Below are 19,316 nucleotides of genomic sequence, written 5' to 3' on the forward strand. Positions count from 1 at the left end.
GTGACTCTGGACTTGGAAGTTGTCCCTAGGTGCATCAAAAACAATATACAGAACACACAGTTTTGTTTTTAAGCAAACTGTTTGTTTATTTGTTTATTTGTTTGAGACAGAATTCCTTGGAGCTCAGGCTAGGCTTGACCTTGCTATATATGCAGGAAGGATCTGGAACTCCTGACCCTCCTGCTTCTCTCAGGTCCTGGGATTGAGGTGTGCACCCCCAGGCCTATCAATAGTAGTTTACATCTTGAACCAGTAGATCAAGTTCAAGGACTCTATTTCATGAAAAGAAATTGAACAAAATCTGTGAAGATTACAAAGAAAGGATAAGCGTGCTGCCATTCATAATCGGGAACATGTTCTGAAGTAAATGTTCCATGGGCGCGGTAGGCAGTCCAAGGTCTCAGGAGGTTTAGGAAGGAGGATCAGAGGTTCAAGGTCATTGTCAACTAGTGAGTTTCAGAACAGCCTGGGATCAGGAGACCCTGTCAGAACAACAAACAAACCTTGTGTTCCCCACAGCGTTTGTCGAGAATACCTGAGAATCTCTTCCCAGGAACCCACTGAACCCCTTGCTTGAGGACGTAGAGACAGCGCTGACAGAGCTTGGCTAACTTGTCCATGGTCTCCCTGACTTAACAGAGGAGCCTGGATTGTGACCCCATAGATGAGGCTCACAGGCAGGCAAAGACCTTGTCTGTGACTTCCCTTTCCTTGCAGTTGAACCATCCGTGGGCTCTGTTTAAGATTAGTAGCTTAGTGCTAAGCTATTGGAGGGGCCTCACCTGTTGCCCTGTTGTCTCCTGCTTCTTCCAGTATGTACAGCTCACTCATTACCTGTACCAGGGCACTAAGGGAGATTCTGCATTCCGGTCTGATCACATAGTAGTAATCAGACTGCATCCTTAAGCCGAATCCTCCTCCTATTTTTAGAAAGTTATTGGATATAATTGTATTGTTTTCTTTTTTTTTTGCAACTCCATTCAAAGCTTTCTACTTACCCTCTCCCTGATTTCTAATTCATGGTCTCTGTTCCATTAGTTGTTAATATATTAATATGTTAGCATACGTAATCTATATAATATATAAAGTACTAATATATCATATATAATCATTAATATGTAGCTATCAAATATAAAATGAATTACATATATTCATATTTAATGTATAAATGTATTCCTTAAAATGTTAATATAACCTGCCCATACTGGCCATTTGGTATTAGATGTTTATAAAGTTATACAATCTTGAGTTACATTTACAAGGCAAGGAGGGTCTGTGATGAAGGACCAGTCAGGGGCTGAGCACACTGAGAGCAAGTTAACTTACAGATAAGCTATTCTTTTTCTCTTTCTTAATATCATAAGATGATGCATTTAGAGAATACCCTACAGACTAATATTAGACAGACATAATCACATGCATGATGTGTGGACCCACATTAAGCATGTAGTTAGAATTTTGACTGAGGCATCTACTGTGTAATTATCACCTCGAGCAACATAGAACATGTTTCCATCATCATCAAAGGCACTGATTCCACTGCCTGTTACGACCTCAGAGACCACCAGACTAGCCACCACCCTACAAAGATGAAGTTCTAGGACCTAGAGTCTGGGTCTAGGTTAAGGCCAAGCATTTGTTTTCTGTTCCTCTCACTTGGTACCCCTCCCCTGTGTTTACCGTTGGTTATTTATTGCTTCCTTAGGAATCTGTCTCTTTGTGGGAGATGCTGAAGAACACGAGTCACAGCGTCTCCACGAGTCACAGCGTCTCCACGAGTCACAGCGTCTCCACTGGCGTCTTAACTGCTGCCCTGCTGTTGCTGCTGCTTGTGTGCGCTGCGGTGATCACCAGTAAGTCATTTCACAGCTGCCCCTGAGGAAGGAGAGCCAGGGCTCTCTGTCTTTAAAGCAAGTGCACGTGCCACAGGGGCTTTGAGTTCACATGGCTTCAGTATCCCCAGATCCAACACACTCATGTTAAACCATCCACTCCCCAAGGTCTATGTTAGGACCCACGAAACTCTGTGGCTGATTTCTGATGCTTGGTGAGTGCTCTGCTCAGTGACCTTGAACCATTGCTACTGTGTCTCCAAAGACTCCTATTCTGTAAAACTTAATCTCATGTACTCCATACTGGTACAGACCTTACTAGGTAGCTGAGAATGGCCCCCGGCTCCAAATCCTCTGGCCTCCAATATCCCAGTGCTGGGTTCACAGGATGCAGTGCTTGGCAACACTCTTGTTCCCTAATCATGTCCTTTGTCTTTCAGTTGTTGCCATCAAAAAGGAAACATTATATTTTCCATAAAAAAATTAAATACTATGACACAAGACATTTCAGATAGACTTGACATTTTAGGTCACTATAAGACCTTTGATGTATTCTCTCCTGTCCTTCCCTTGGATCTCTCTTGTTTCTCATGGTCATACTGTTGAATGTTCTCTTGAGTGTACTGTTAAATGCATTTATTAAAAAAGGCAAGTGAAACATTGGTAGGAAATCCCATGACTAATGCTGGAACAGACTATTTGAAGGTGACACCCAGGCCTACATGGCCTTTTCCGTGAGTTGTATAACTGTACAGAATGTTAGCCATGGACTTTACAAAACATTACTGACCTACTTCATAGGAAATAAATGGGGAATAAGGATATGCCTGTCAGATTTTGGATGTTTCCCTCTAATTATTTAAAAGCTGTTCATCCAAAATGGTTATTTAAAGTGGTTGTAGCGCCATGGGCCTATAATATTAACATTCTACAAATCTGTGGCTAGTCTGGATTACATATCAAACAACGTCCAAAGGCAATTACTTAGAAATTTAGCAAAACACCACAAATGTGTTCACTTGTTTAGTCCAAAGTTATTTATTCTTCCCTTATGGACTGTTCTCTAACAGCTCATTTTAAAAAAAAATCGAGATTTTTTTGTTTGTCTAAGTGAGCAAAAATTTACCAATCTTATTCAAGAAAACTAGGCTATGTGGATGATTACACAATAAACTGAATGGAAGGATCTTTCCTTGAGGTTACAGAAAGGAATTACCCAAAGTTACTTGGGGACGTTTCAATCATAAACAGAGACAACATTCTTGATTAGGAAAAAGTGTCATGAGTGTTTCTGATGACATGGGCAATTCTCCCTTCAACTTCTCCCACCTTTTCCCACCCCAATTTAGGTTACATCCTTATGAAAAAGAAGTCGGGATCTCGAAGGTAAGCTAGCATGGATTGTGTGGATTCCTTTTGAAGTAACAATCTTGAGAATATCTCTATGCTCCCTTTTGTACTAAATCATTCATTACTAATTGATTCATTGCTGGGTTGGTTGATTTGAGACAGGTTTCACTATGTAGTTCAGACTGGCCTGAAACTTACTATGTAACAAGGCCAGGCTGGAACTCACAATCCTCCTGCCTCAGGCTCTTTCACTCTGGGATTCCAGATATCCTCCGAAATGCTTATCCTTTATTCTTGTAGGTTGGATCCCCAAATAAAGTTTAATGAGTCTCTTTCTTGTTACCCTTATTCCTCAGAGATACTTTCTGCATTCTGTGTTTATGTATTTATGGTAGGACAGGAACAGAAGGCCCCTTGATCCCAGTCTCTTATAGGTGGACACTGAAGTGCAAGCTTTGCTTCCTGGAGCTGGTACTGAAGGAATTGTTTGACCCATTCTTGTTTCATTCAGTGTTTTCCTTCATTGTGTACCTATTCTATTAAGAACTGATGAAGTATATCTCAGAGCATATAAGCTAGTAGAAAGGTCATTTAAGTGCTTTTAGGGAAGTGTGCTGGGGATGACAGGGTTAGGAGGTAGGCTGTTTGAGGACACCCCAAGGGAGCAGAGGATTTAGAGAAAGATTACTTCTGAGTTTGCCAGGAGTATAACAGAACTGTGCATGTTTTTCTCCTCCATGCTTAATGTTAGAGGATTAGATGCTCTGAATGTTTCAAGACCCTTTCTTTCTCAATAAAGAAAATCTTGTATTATTGTGTGCATGGTATGTGTGTGGTGCTGTGAAGGGCCCTGGCACCTGAGGAGGTCAGAGGACAGCTCCATGGAGCTGGCTCTTTCCTTCTGCCTTTTCCCAGGGTTCCAGGACTCTCACTCCATTTACCAGGTTCTCTTTAGACTTCTAAAGCATCACAGGGCAAAGTAAATACATGAGTTATCCAGTTCCTGGCCCAGTTCCAAAATGCACGTGCTGATTAGGTACCTCTGTTAGCTGCCTAGATATCCGTCTCTTTTGACCTCCAACTTTTGTGTTTCATTGCATTAGTATCTTGAAGGACTCCAATATGAACTGCTTTTTTCAAAAAATGATTTTTAGTTAGTCTGATGCCTACTAGACAAACTTTTCTATGACTTAATAGGAGGGCCCTGTGTAGTGCCATTTACTGTTAAGAATTTTGTCAATGGGTGTCCTGGAGTCTTGAGCATATATCTTGATTGAAATCTCTGCTTAGACCTGAAAGGTAAACTCTTGTTCTTTCTTCAACATCTCTCTCTCTCTCTCTCTCTCTTTCTTTCTCTGCAGCTTGGTAGTGTTCCGAGTCTCTAAGAATGAACCTGGGCAAACCACAGCAATTGTCCAGTCTCAAGCTGAAGACAATGTCTTGAACATAGTTGAAGACAGTGTTTACCCTACAAAATGAGTCCCAGTGGCCCTCTGAGGAGCCCTCTGCCTGAGACTGCAAAGACAGCAACTGGATTTGACAACGCAAACAGCCTTTCCAGCTGCAAGGCTATGTTCTGTGTCGATTCATCCAGCAGTTGTGGAAAGGGTGACCCTCTGTTGTTTATACTCAAACTCACAGTTCACATCATCCTAATTTTTATATTAACACTGCTTCAGTCTCTCACTCACTTCAGCACATTCTTTCAAGCAAACATTTTAGTATTTTGAGTTTCCTTTAGTCAACATAATCATGGGTAATACAGGAAATAGACTTCTGTCTTGATCATTAAAACCATTAAGAGAGGTATAAAATGAAAAAGTTAAAAAAAAACCAAAGATGGCAAGCTGGTGGCACATCCTGAATTTAAAAGTATTTCATGATCATGTTTTATCTATTTTATTGTAATTTGAAATATCACTTTTTCTCCCCTCCCCAAGGGATCGTAAAATCGTGGAAGCATGCAAGTTTAATTTCCCTCACAGACAAATAGAAGGAACTCTAATATTACCGTTAGAGTTGGTTATGCTTTCTCATAGTTCTGGAAATATGATCCATTATAATGTGGTTGAATTCCAGGGCTTCCCTTGTCTGTTCTAAAATATTTGTGTTTAAACTACAGTGTTTTCTGGTTCCGAAATATGCAGCAACTACAGATCACAGCAGGACTTTGGCGACAATTACCCTGGTTTGGAGCTTTTCAGGAAAGATTTGTTAAGCCAGTTCTACAGTGGTGAGGTCACCAGAGGGGGCTATCCCCTGAACTCTCCTGCCTCCTGATTCCTGCCTGGTGGCTGCTGGTCTCTGAGACTGTGATGTCTGCTCTGTTCTTCAGTCTTCCCAGAGATGCATGACAGACATGAAGGGGTCTGGAAATCTGGCTGACTGTCCCACCTAGCGTTTACAAGTTTTGCTTGAATGCAAGAATATGGTGACCAGTGGCTTTCTGTAAAACGTATGTGGGACTCAAGGGAAAACATGTCACATATATGGGCTCCAATACTATCAGTAGTAACAATGGGTAACGCCTATTTTCCCCGCCTGTTTGCTGTTATCATGTCCACACTGACCCTGGTGGACAGGGGTCATTGCAATAAGAGGTGACTGAGAGAACTCTTTGAGCAGTGGAAACATTCCAGAGTGCGCGTCTGCGCCCTAGCAGATGTTGCAGTAATAGCCGATGTCGAGTTAGAGTCCAGCCAATGGTTTTCATATTACTATAACCGAGAATCTATTTTGTATGTATCTGATAAGTCTTTAAAATGGTCATGTTTTCCTTTGATAGAGTTGCTGTTTGTGTTTTTGCTATATTCTCGGAGGAAAAAAATCAACACCAGTTGAGAGGATCGATAGAAAGATCCAAGATGAATTTTGTTAATAATCCCACAGATAAATCAGTCTTGTTGAGATTATTAAATTTTCTTTTATTCTACAACTTTCCAGACGCCATTGAGATTGTCACCGATCACCAGCTGTGGGAGAGTTCATTACATTACTAAAAGTTATACTTCTTTTTAAACCTTTTCAAACTCGAGTGCTGGGATTAAAACTCTGTGGCAGCATTTTGACAGTGCGTTTCAACTTTATGACTCTTAGAACAGGGTCCACTTCTGAAGTCTAGTTCCTAGGAACTACAGGACATGAGGGATTAGATGGAAAGGGACATCAATTCGGGTCCATTAATCAACTCTTTGATCCGGAGGAGGGGATGTCGGGACAGACTTGGCTTCCCAGTCATGACATTCGGGACACGGAAACAGGCAAGAGGGCTGAGTAGATCTCCACAGAATCTAATCTCTCCACTGTGAGGCACTCACACCCAAGCCTCAGTCCAGGCTAGCCAAACACTTCACTCTAGTTACATCCTCGGCCCCAAGAATACTGTATTTTGACTTAAGCACGGGGCCATCAGTTGGGTCCTGTTTTAAATGTGTCTGAAGAATCCAGTTCATCATCGGGTGTGACGGGACACGCCCACAATCAAGCAGGCAGGAGGCTGCTGCAGGACAAGCAGAGCTGTAGACCAAACAAACAAAACAAAACAGAACCAGATTAAACAAACCGCAGGAGCTCAAGCAATTCCCAGGAGGCTTCTGGGAATCCCAGGGGTTTTTATGCTCATTCACCTCTCACCTTCCTCCCTCTCCCTTCTGGGAAGCGGGGTCCTAACTGGGGCCTCTGCTCCGCTCTTGCTCTCCTAATAGTCCAGAGTCCGCACCTGGTAGCCCAGGAATTCCAGCTCTCTAAGATTCTCAGTAGGGCCCACCTGCTCTGTTGTGGAGGAGCCTGTCAGCAATTGCCTGGGGACTGCCTCTCTCCACCTTAGCCACCTCTCCTTCCTGATTCTCTGCTTCAGTCACACTGGCTTCCTGTCTGCTGCTAGGAGAGTCTGAGTTCTCCTGGTCCTGGCTCCTAGGCCATGGCTGTTCCCTTTCTTAGGACGCTTCTCTCTGATGTTTGCAGGGCTGCCTTGTAGCTTTCAGATTCCCAATTACATGTGTTGTCCAGAAAACATCCTTCTCGTCCCTAGTCAGTTTTTCTTGGGTAGTTTATTCCAGTCCAGCTCTTATCAGAGAGTAAATGCTAATCATATCCACTATACATCAGGAGCCTACTTAATGTTTGACTCATAGTTGGTGCAAAATGAGTTCTGTGCTGTGATTGGAAGGATGGGTACGTGCCTGCTGGATAGCAATCCCATGAAGAGGGGCTAGAGAGAAACCTCAGAGGTTAGTTGTGCAGGCTGCTCTTCCAGAGGACCTGGGGTTGAGTCCCGATGCCCACATGCTGGCTGAAAACTGCGTGTGACTCCAATCCCCAGGATCTGACTGACTCTTTTCTGGCCTCCTCAGGCACCAGGCACGCATGTGGTGCACGGACACACATAGGTAGGCAAAATATCCATACACATAAATATTTTTTAAAACTTTTAAAAAGAAGGAAATAGAGTTTTGAGTTTTTCTTCAGGGGACTCAGAATGCAGCAGGATAGGTTAATATCCAGGCAATGGAGCAGCAAGACCCAGCGAGCCAGGAGCAGAGCCGCTGCCACTGCATTCTGAAGGACACTGGGAAGGAGCTCTTTATCATGTCCTTGTCTCCTGCTCTGGAAATACAAACTTTTAATATTAAATTTGCTTAACGTGGTTCCAAGAAATTCAAGTGACTCCTATTGAAAAGGAATGACACAATGGAGTGGGTTTTCCATAAGTGGGAATTGGTGATTTCCTGAACTGGCAGGTGTGGCAGAATCTAATGTCCACCCCTCCACCCATGGTGACCAAACTTGTTAGAGGGAAAGTGTTTCTTAGTGGAGCATTTGTATGCGTGTGGTCTCCTATTCTTCAGAATCCTTGGTGGCATCCTTCTGGGACAATATGTCTTACTAAGAGAAAGATGGAAGGAAGGAAGGGAGGGAGGGAGGGAGGGAGGGAGGGAGGGAGGGAGGGAGGGAGGGAGGGAGGAAGGGAGGGAGGTTGTAATTAGCCTAAAAAACAAAATCATGTTAATTAAAATACTTCCATCTTTGTAACAATACCTAATTTGGAGACTTGTTTTGTTTTCCTTAAAGAAATTTACTTTCTGTTAACTCTTCTGAGGACGGAAGGGTGTATTTGTTTTTTTAGGTGTGTAGAGTAAATAAAACCATTTTATGTTTCATTAGTGAGAAAACAACAAAAGATACATTTAGTCATGTAGTTTGAAATAATTTAACTTGTAAAAAAACCCCAAGGACATACAAATGCGGTCTACTCAAATACTGTCTATGTCACATGAGACATTTGTTCTCGTTCTCTCCTGCTCCTTTCTCTCCCTCTCCCTGTGCCTCCTCCTTCCCTCTCTCCCTCCCTCTCCTTCTGATATTTTTCCATATATGTGTGTGTGTGTGTGTGTGTGAATCAATTGGAATTTACTTTTATATAAAATAAATTTTGAAAGTATTTTGAAAATATGCTGTCCTTTTATTCTCAAATAAAATGCAATAATGTTCTTTTAAAAATTTTTTATTTTTATTTAATTTATTGATTATTCATTAAAAATTTCCACCTCCTCCCCACCACCCCCTTCCCTCCCCCTTCCCACCTCACCCTCCCTCTCTATTCCTAAGAGCAGTCAGGGCTCCCTGCCCCATGGGAAGTCCAAGGCCCTCCCCCTCCATCCAGGTCTATAAAGGTGAGCATCCAAACAAACCAGGCTCCCAGAAAGTCAGTGCATGCAGTAGAACCAAAACCCAGTGCCATTGTCCTTGGCTTCTCAGTCAGCGGAAGGGTGTATTTGGACTCACAGTTTGAGGTTACAGTCCATTATAGTGGGGACCATGGTGGCAGCAGCAATATGAGACACAATGGTGGTGCCATTGCATGCACAGTCGGGAAGCAGGGTGACAAATGCTGCCGCTCAGCTGCTTCTGCCCTTATTCAGTTCAAGGCTCCAGGGTGTCGCTCCTGCCCCTTCATCCAATTTTTATGCCACACATTAAACTTCAGGGATGCGTTAGCAGTTTATGTGCCTGTGGCTCTTCCACTGGACCTGGATGAATTTCCTAGCACCATGTAAAGGGGTTATAATGACTTGTAACTCTAGCTCCAGGGGATCCATTGCCCATCTACACACACACATGAATAAATAAATAAATAAAATAATAAACTAATTTAATTAAGCAAACAAAAATTATTTTAATATACATACATTAGTGAGTTTTTACAATCTCAAATGATAAAAAGATAAAACGCATACAGCTACAAACTACAGTCCTCCTATTGCAACTGTTTCTGTACCCGAGAGAACGTGATGATGGGTGACTTTCACATTTCCACCTCTAGACAAATGCTTGTAAAAAGATTGTCATTGTCTCTTGTTTTTTGCTAAAATGAGTTCCTATGGACTAAGCTGTCTTGTAATTTTTTAAAACATTGTACTTCTTGGAAATCTTTTCAAGCCACAGAGTTCTAGTAAAATATTGCCATCCTCTATAAACACGCACTGTTAATCACTGGAGTCCACATTGTTTAAGGTCACAGCTCCAGAGAAGGACATTGACAAGACTTAGCACATATTTTATATAGCTCCCCTGGCATGGGCAGTTCACTTGGTGCTCAGGGACTGTGGGACATCTTGATTTGAGCGTAGAGCTCATTGTAAGACGGCCATCCTGGCTGTGGATGGAGGTCAGTTTCAGTGTACCTGCCAAGCATGCATGGAGTCCTGGGTTGTAACCTCAGCACAGCAGAAACCCATGTGTGGTGGCACACACCTGTGATGCCAGCACAAGGGGAGGCAAGAGGATGGCAAGTTTATAGTCATGCTTGGCGACACAGGGGTTTCAGGCTGTCATGCATTACATAATGAGATCCTGTCTCAGAATAAGAAAGGAAAACAAACAGCAACACTGTACATCCAAACTGAAATGATTATCCTAAGTCCATTTGGTAAAACTAATGTTATTAAATTCCCTGACTCATCTAAATGGGTGTATGGGCAGCATCTTATAGCCACTCAGATGCTGATGGTTCAGGAGAAGTTTGAGTCCCAAGCAGATCTGTGACATTGTCCTCAGCATCTTTAAGAAGTCCATGCATGGTTTATTTAATTATTTCTTTGGTTGGGGGAGACGAGGAAGCCCTGCAAAGTGACAATACCTTCTGGAAACATTTTGCTTTGAACCACGTAGCACCTTCTAATTGCCAGAACAGAAAATGGTCGCATCCACTTTCCTGTTGTAACAGGGTCCCAGACCTTAGTAGACCCTGAGACCTTAGCACAACTGACTCCATGATGGAAGCGCCATTCAGGCTGTAAATCTCAGCACATAGACAACAACACCTGCCAAAACAAAATAAAGTCTAATTCATCAGAATCTATATAATTCTGGGAAAGTCTCTTAATGTACTTAGCTTGCTTTTTAGCTTCTGCAAGTCCACTTCTGGTGAACTATTCTTGTTCACTAAAGTATGTCAACCCAGGACATGGTTTTTATGCTTAAAAGCTCATCCTGAAAAAGGGTCCATGCTACACTGGGATCCCGAACATCCAGTGCAGTTGCCACGTTGGCTAATAAAGAGTTTCTATTCGATTAACCCATGTCTTAGCAGTGTTCTATGGTGAATACCTCACAAAATTTCTGGAGGCCTCAGCAAAATCCTGTAGACTAGACCTCAAGACACCGGGGTCGTGGACCCCCTTGGAGTAAGGAAGAGTGTGGTGATCAGCAGACTCCTAGGGCATACTCAATCTGAGATATTCTAGGTCCCCAGAACTCCAGGTCAATAACTGCCTAATGCTTCAGAGAAGTCTGAAGAACTCAAAAGGAAATAAATTAGAAAGTTGCCTGGTCTGTCACCTTCAGAGGTAAGTCTGGTTAAGATGCCTTCTGTTGGGCACATTGGAGATGTCTGGCTTAACTGCTAATCCAGGGTGGGAGCCCACAGTGATACTATTTCCATCTTGACTCAAGGTCGAAAAGTTCAAGCTTCTCAAGGCCAAATAACAGGATGTTTGACCAAACGCATGTTTATTAGATGTTTTGAGAATTAAGAAGCTGATTATGCTTGTTTGTTCCTTGAACCATGGTAAGGAAGTCTATTGCCCTTCCCTTTTGCTTTGGATAGAAAAGGACTATGAGTAATAAATTGATAGCATAATTAATAAAAACCCAGAGACAAAAACTGAGTTCAACCTGAAGGTCAGAAAAGCAAAACAGCCAGCCACTGGCTCTATTTCAGTCCTAAATGGCCATCCTGCCTCCAAGAATCTCAATGTAAGAAACTGAAAGCTGTCTCCTCCCATTTTGTATTCCTCTCTAGTTCTAAGATTAGAGGTGTGCACCACTACCACCTAGTTTCTAAGGCAAACTAGTGTGGCTATTGGGATTAAAGGTGTGTCACTACTACCTGGTCTGTAAAGTCAATCAGTGCAACTCTTTTATTCTCTGAACTTCAGGCAAACTTTATTTATTAAAATACAAATGACATATTACTACTAAATTCAAGGCGGCAGTATTCACCGAGAGCCCTCCCGACTCTATCTTTTGTCTTTTGTCTTTTGTCTTTTGTCTTTTTTCTCTTCCAGTCTTCATTCACTCTCCTTTCCAGGCAGGATCGAAAAGTCAGTGGAATCCTGACAGTCCAGTGTCCAGGATCCATATGAGACATCACTGATCCTTCTGTTTGTTCAGGTGCATAAATGTGTGCTGAGCATCCCTGGTTGTTTTTACTGTGTGTGTGTGTGTGTGTGTGTGTGTGTGTGTGTAAGTCTGTGTGTGTTTGCGTGTCTGTATGTAAGTCTGTGAATTTCTGTGTCTGTATGTAAGTCTGTGTGTGTGTGTGTATGTATAAGTCTCTGTGTGTGTTTTAGTGTGCCTGTATTTATGTCTGTGTGTATAAGTTTGTGTAAATCTGTGTGTGTCTTTGTATGTCTGTATGTAAGTCTGTGTATGTATCCTTCAATCTGTTTCTGTGGATTTGTTTCCCTGTATTGAGCAGGTGTTTTTTTCTTGTTTGAGATCCTACCCTCACCCAGCTTAAGACCTGTGTCCTCTCCTATCCAAATCCTTTTGGCATTGCCAGGTCACCCAGAGAAACTCCAAACATCCTCTACCTGTGCCGCTCTGGGAACAGGAACTCTGTTTTTTGCTTGGTTCCTGCTCAAGGTCAAGGTGGGTTCCTGTGTGGTGCTGTGGAGAGCCAGGGCCTGGGCCTCTCATTCAAGGCCCCCTGTCATCTAAGTGGAGTGCTCACAGGAAGGGGGAAATAGTTCCCCCAGGTGTGCATTTGTCCTGCTCTGCCCTGAGCTTGCTCTAAACAGCCCTGTAACTGGAAGTTTCTTTCTTGTCCACCAGTTCCTGAATTACTACTCAGAGGCTTATATTAATTACAAACTGTTTGGCCAATTAGATCAGGCTTATTATTAACTAGCTCTTAAAACTTAAATCAACTCATCTCTATTGTTCTATATTTTACCTTGGGGCTTGTGACTTGTTACCTAATATCTTGCTTCTGCTATGGCTCTTGCAACTCCCTTGACTCTGCCCTCTTTTTCTCTCCTGAGAGCAGCCAATCCCAGGCAGGGACGGCACAGTTCTCCAAGTGGCTGCAGTGGGCCATGCGGGGCAGCAAGTCCCACGATGGATGGGCATACCAAGAGGCCATGCTGCAGGTCTCCAAAGGTAGCTGGTCCCAAGCAGGGAGACATGCGGCAGGCAAGAGACAGAGACGTGGATAGTTATGCCATGAAGAGTGAGGTTGGATATTTATTTAGTGAGTTGTGGAAGGGAAGGGGAGAAAGGAGAAGAGCAGAGGGGGAAAGAGAGAAAGAGAGAGAGAGAGAGAGAGAGAGAGAGAGAGAGAGAGAGAGAGAAACAGAAGGGTGAAGAGGAGAAGTAGGGAGAGACAGACATTGCCTCTTAGAGAGGGAGATAGAAAAGAGAAAGGACTCAGCTGGAAGCTGAAGATCAGCATACCTTTAAAGTAAGGAAGTGGGCATGGGTGTGGCTTTTCTCTTAAAGGGACAGTAAATACACTTTTTCAGGGTGGGTAAAAGGATTCCTCACCTGGACTGAAACTGCTCAAGCTTAAAAAGCTCCTCCAGGAACTGGTTCCCCTATTTTAGCCTCCACCTGACAATGAGGTTCAACAATGGTCTGGTTTTCAAAGTCAAAACGTCTGAAATAATAGCTAAGGCTTAATTAAGCATAGATTAAAGACTTTATTGTGCATATAGACCTCAGAGTTCTGGTCAGATAAAAAGACACACAGATATAGACACACTGACACACACACACACACACACACACACACACACTAACAAAACTCTCATTACAGTCCTACAAAAGATGGATAGGCCTCTTTGCTTTGCTTTGCTTTGCTTTGCTTTGCTTTGCTTTGCTTTGCTTTGCTTTGCTTTGCTTTGCTTTGCTTTGCTTTGCTTTGCTTTTGACTGCTCCACCAGGCAGGGAGGGATTTACCACCTATGAGACTGTAGGAAAGACCTCTCCCACTGCTTCCCAGACTCTTTGACCAGCGGAACTGTCTAACCATCCCTTTGTCCCTCCAGTCACTCTAGTCCTCCACACAGGCTGTTCATTAGAATACCCCAGAGACCCATCTGATCTCCAAATCCACCACCAGTTTCCCCTTGTTCCAGTCCAGTGATAGTGTCTGGGTCAAGTGAGTAGCAAAAGGGGAAATAAAACCAACTTGGAAAGGACTCTACATGGTGATTCTCTCTACTCTTGTGGCTCTGAGTTGGTCCTTAGAACCAACAACACATCTTTCAAACAGGATGAGTCTATGATTAGACTCATTCACTAAGACCAGTGGGGAATGTAACAGGGCCCCAGACCTTAGTAGGCCCTGAGACCTTAGCACAACTGACTCCGTGATGGAAGCGCCATTCAGGCTGTAAATCTCAGAACATAGACAATGACACCTGCCAAAACTAAAACAAAGGTGATAAGAAAAAGAAGGCAGCTCCGCTGGTGCAAGAAATCCAATTAGGTCGAATCAAAACCAAATCAAAATGTCCATTGTTTTATTAAGAATGACGCTCTCGGGTGGCTGAGCACATGGCAGGGAGACAGGGCAGCAGGGAGCCCATATAGACCGGAAAACCACATGTTTCTCCTCTGGGAGCTCACTTAAATACCCTGTGGGAGTGATTCTGACCCCTACCCCAGGGAGGGATCATGACCTGGCATGCTGGGATTTGGAGTCCAGAGCAATGCAACTCCCAATTTAACAAAAGGCCTAATTCATCACAACATGCACAGTTCTGGGAAAGTCTCTAAGTGCTGTGACCTTGCTTTTCAGTTTCTGTAGTTCCACTTCTGGCTAACTGTTCTTGTTTACTGAAGTGTGTCAAACCAGGACGTGGTTTTTGTGCTTACAGGCTCACTCTGAGAGAGGTTCTGTGGTACACTGGGATCCTGAACACCCACTAGTATAATTGGACCACTCTGTAGTCCAAAGCTACAGAGAAACCATGTCTCAAAAACAAACAAACAAAACAAAACAAAAAACTAATGCTGGAAGCCTGCATAGGCCAGTTAGCAGACATGAAAATGGTGTTAAGGCTCAGAGAAGCTCAACTTTGGAAGTTGCATCCTGTCTCCCTCACTTCTGCAAGCAGAGTCTCTCTTCTAGCTTCATTTGCTGAGACTTTTCCACTGATAACTTGGGCTCTAAGTGAACATGTGATAGGATGATGGCAGCTGAATGGCAGAGCAGTGAGTATAAGGTGTCAGCTTTCACTTCTGCCTCTGCACCGGGACCCCACGGGGCTCTATCTATAGTCTGTGCCTCTTCTGCCTTTCCCTTTATTCCTCTGCAAATTTTGTCCAGGTATTTAAGTTCCCTTTATGCAGGAACCATCTTAGAGTCGGCATGATCTCCAGGCCTGGAGTCTGAACTCAGGTGAGGACCTTTGCTGAGGCTGTAGAGACATTCCAGCAAAGATTTGGTTCTTGTTTTTTGTGTTTGTTTTGGAAACAGGATATCTCTATATAGACCAAGCTAGTCTGGAACTCACAAGATCAGCCTGCCTCTGCTTACTGAGTTCTATTTTTTTTTATTATTTTTTTTTTAGAGACGAGGTTTCTCTGTCACTTTGGTGCCTGTCCTGGACCTAGCTCTTGTAGACCAGGCTGGTCTCAAACTCACAGAGATCTACCTGCCTCTGCCTCCCAAGTGCTGGGATTAAAGGCGTGCACCACGTTAGCCACTCTGAATGCTATTTTAAGGATTTTCTTAAAGTCTCTTTAGGTCAGTAAATAGATGCTATCTGGTGAAAGACTATAGAACCAATGAGAAACAGTTTTCAAACAAAATACTTGAAGGCGTGGCCAAGAGATAAAAATGGAACTCTGGGAGAGACTCGCCTATCCATGGGCAGATCTGGAAGACTCCATCAGCAGCAGAGGACTAGCAGGGGAGACTGTGACAAGAAGCTGTGGCTCTCCTACCTAACTGGTAAGTACAATCTTCTACAAACTCATGCTGGAGAGAAGCAATCAGGATAGTTCTCTTAGAGTTTCTGTACCACATGGGATGCTGTGGGATTGTGTGAAGGACAATGGGAGGCAAATCTCTAGATATTAAGGCAACTTTTTTTTCATTTACATACCAACCACAGTTCCCCCTCCTTTCCATCCTCCTGTTCTCCCCCTCCTATCACACACACACCTTCCTTCCACCCAATCCCCCATTCACTCCTCAGAAAGGGTAAGGCCTCCCATGGGGGAGTCTACAAAGTTTGTGAAAGCCCTTCTTAAGCCAAGTTAACATGAAAATTAAGAAGAAAGCTGTGGAAAACAGTCTGGTACTCCTGGTGTCTGTGAGTACTGTGTAATATTGTATATGACGTGAAAATGAGACAGGGGAAGTTAGGGCATAGATATATTTGCAGTGCTGTCCTTACTTTGGAGTCTTGCAAAGTAAAAATGTTTGTAGGAAATAATTTGTTTGGAGGATAAAGGGGAAGCCTCACAAAAGCTGCTGGGAGTTGAGGTTCTGTGTCAGGTTTGGGAGCTTGGCAAGGCCAGAAGAAAAGTTTGCTTTAGGTAGAGCGCTGGAGAGGGGTACGGCGTGACCCGTGTGGGCTGGTGGGCAGGTTTTGGAGTTTGGTGTTCATTTTTTTCTTTTTAAATTAATGATTTATTTATTTTTATTTAATGTGCATTGATATTTTGTCTGCTTGTATGCGCGTGGGAGGGTGTCAGGTCCCCTGGAATTGGAGTTATACACAGTTGTCAACTGCCATGTGGGTGCTGGGAATTGAGCCAGAGTCCTCTGGAACAGCTGCTAGCACTCTTAACCACTGAACCAACTCTACAGCTCCTGGATTCCCTTTTCCAATGTCTGGGAAGTCCCTGAGCTCTGTTAACTGTTAGGAGAGATATTCAGAGAAAAGCTTGAGATGATTTTAAAATGTATTTATTTTTGTTGAGAAGCAGTGCACGCCTTCCCCAGTATGCAGCTTCCTGTATTTGGAGAACTTTGTCCCCTCAAGCTGTCTGGCTGTCTGACCTGGTATTTCCCCTCACATTCCAGGTCTAGTGGAGTGGTGGTGGAACAGGCTGACCTTGAATTTATAGAGGTCTGGCTGCCTCTGTCCCAGAGTGCTGGGCCACTACCACCTGGGGAGACAGGGCCTCTCATAATTCAGGCTTTCTTCAGAATTGAAGCAGCATGGCCAATGACCTTGACCTTCCGAGCCTCCCTTTCCCCAGCTGCTATGTTCACAGACAGTACACTGCCTGGCTTAGTTCCTCTGATGAAAATGATAAAAGTTAGGCCTTCCTGCTTACAGGGGAAGTTGCCTTCTAGTTGGACTGTCCCCGCCCCCCAGCTTCTATAATTTTTATTTTATCATTAAAAACACCTTAATCATAGCATGTTGGCAAATCCCAGCCCTTGAGTCTCCGAAACTCATTTTCCCGCTTTTGATTTTGAGACAAGGTCTTACAAAGTTACCCAGGGAGCCTAGACAGGCCTTAAGCTCATGTTTTTCCGGCCTCAGCCTCTAGAAATTGGAGTTTCAGGCCTGTACTTCCAGGCCTAGTGTGGACCTTGGCAGTCCCAGAAATGGAAGCCGGAGTCAGTATTTATACAAAGCACAGAGCGAGGATTGGGTGTGTTGGGTCATGCCTGTGATCCCAGCATTCTGAGGAGGAGGGTCTCTATAAGTGAGAGACCAACCTGAAATGAAACAAGCTCCAGGTTCAGTAAGACCCTACAAAAATAACTAAATAAATGAAAAGGCCAACCAGCCAACCAACCCCACTGGTGGGTCATGAGGCAGGGGCTACAGCAAAGCAACAGATTTCTGGCCATAAGATGTTGCATTCATTGTCTTCCCAGACACAGAGAGGGTGAAGCTAGCTGAAGCCAATCCAGCCCGCATTTCAAGTTTTATCTAAAAGCAGATTGTTAGAAGCTGAATTTAGAGTTTAGAGATTAAAGGTGGTGGTGCACACCTTTAATCCCATCACTTGGGAGGCAGAGGCAGGCGGATTTCTGTGAGTTGAAGGCCCAGCCTGGTCTACAAGAGCTAGTTTCAGGACAGGTTTTAAAGCTACAGAGAAATCCTGTCTCAAAAAACCAAAAAAAAATAAAATAAAATATAAATAAATGAAGAAGAAGAAGAAGAAGAAGAAGAAGAAGAAGAAGAAGAAGAAGAAGAAGAAGAAGAAGAAGAAGAAGCAGCAGCAGCAGCTAAACTTAGAATTTAGTAGCTATTGGCAATTCAAAGATCTAAGATACCTTGGACACCTTGAGAAAACTTTGGCTCTGACCTTTAGCATTCTTTCTCTCTCCAGCATCAAGACGCCCTTCTACTCAATCAAGGTCACAGTCTGAGGAGTCTTGAGCCCACAACCAGATGCTTAGACATCAGCTGTGTAGACAGCGTCAGTTCACAGACTTAGTTCTGGGTTTCCAGCTGTCACCTTGCTTTCTTTTTCCTTACACCCATCTCCCCTGATGTCTCTGACATGGGAAGTCACTGGCCCTGCAGCTGTAAGGTCCCCCAGACCAACCTGAGCTCTGACCTCTGCAGCTCTGACTTGGGGTCACTGCCAGTGCCTTTGTATTTGTTTGACCTTACTTTTAGGCTCTCCTTGTCTTTATGTTCTTCCTGCTCCTTGGGCTGATTCTGTCTGTGTATGGGCACCTCTTCTGTTGCCCTTTTGAAAGAAAGCCCTCCCCAGGAGGCCCCAGCGCCTTGCCTCACCACACATGGCCCACCCTCCAAGAAAACTACATGAGTAGCCTCAGAAAGGCGTTCCCCCAGGACAGCCATTTCCCTGAATGTCTAATTCAGTCTTCTGCCTTTCAAATCCCATTTCTAAGCCAGTTACTCCGAAGTGTATGTTTATCCCAGAACTTCCTTCTTTTTGTGGTCCCAAATATCTCACATTGAACATGACCAAAACCCATATTATCTCCTTCAAGCCCTGTGGTGGGAGCAGCTTCTCCCTCCTCTGCTGCCAGCCCCTGCTATCATGCACAGCTGAGGCCTGAGTAACTCACCCTCTTTAGACTCCCAGCCTACAGAAAGCCCAGTTTGCTTTGCCTTCTGGGCCCACAGACACGAGTGTCTTGGTCTCACTGATCGTGTGCCTTCTATTGTCTCTTCCACACTGATTTCCTGCCATGGACCCTAAGAAGTCCTTGTTGTCAGCCAACCAGTCTTATCTGTCCCCAGAGGGCACCAGGTCCTGCCACCCCATCCCAGCAATGACTCAGTGTGCCCTTGTGGAAAGGAGAGTCCTCAAGAATTGTCTCCTGAGACCCTGCTCCAACCTGTCCCTCGCTCCTTTGTACTGGTGTCCCTTCACTCCCTCAGGCACTCTCCTGCCTCTGGACCTTTGCCCTCCCTGTTTCTTACCTTGTGACAGCTCTCTGTGGTTGGCTAAGTCTTCCTCAGCTTTGCTCAAACCCCACCCTCTCTGTGAAAGTATTAGAAAGTCCATTTGGCCCTGAGAAACCAAGTAGAAATTGCATGCATACCCCTCCACAGCACCACTAGAGCTCCCTCGCTTGCTGTAGGCTTTCTGGGTCTTCCCCTTTGTTCATTTGTTCATCCAGGAGTAAGATGGTTAAGACAGCTGTCTGCCTGCAGCCGTCCCCCTGCACAATGG

The 19,316-nt window shown here is 43.9% G+C and overlaps 1 protein-coding gene across 1 annotated transcript in view; it reads left to right on the forward strand.

Moving 5' to 3' along the window:
- Positions 1-19,316, forward strand: part of LOC125401506 (uncharacterized) — a 110,017-nt gene that overhangs the window by 35,347 nt on the left and 55,354 nt on the right. The window contains exons 8-10 of the mRNA XM_087909589.1: positions 1,706-1,853; positions 3,182-3,218; positions 4,544-4,655. Of these exons, the coding sequence (XP_087765715.1) occupies positions 1,706-1,853; positions 3,182-3,218; positions 4,544-4,655 (297 nt within the window). The remainder of the gene's footprint in view (positions 1-1,705; positions 1,854-3,181; positions 3,219-4,543; positions 4,656-19,316) is intronic.

This window comes from Myodes glareolus, chromosome 9 (assembly GCF_982192425.1).
Source record: "Myodes glareolus chromosome 9, mMyoGla1.1, whole genome shotgun sequence".
Taxonomy (NCBI): domain Eukaryota; kingdom Metazoa; phylum Chordata; class Mammalia; order Rodentia; family Cricetidae; genus Myodes; species Myodes glareolus.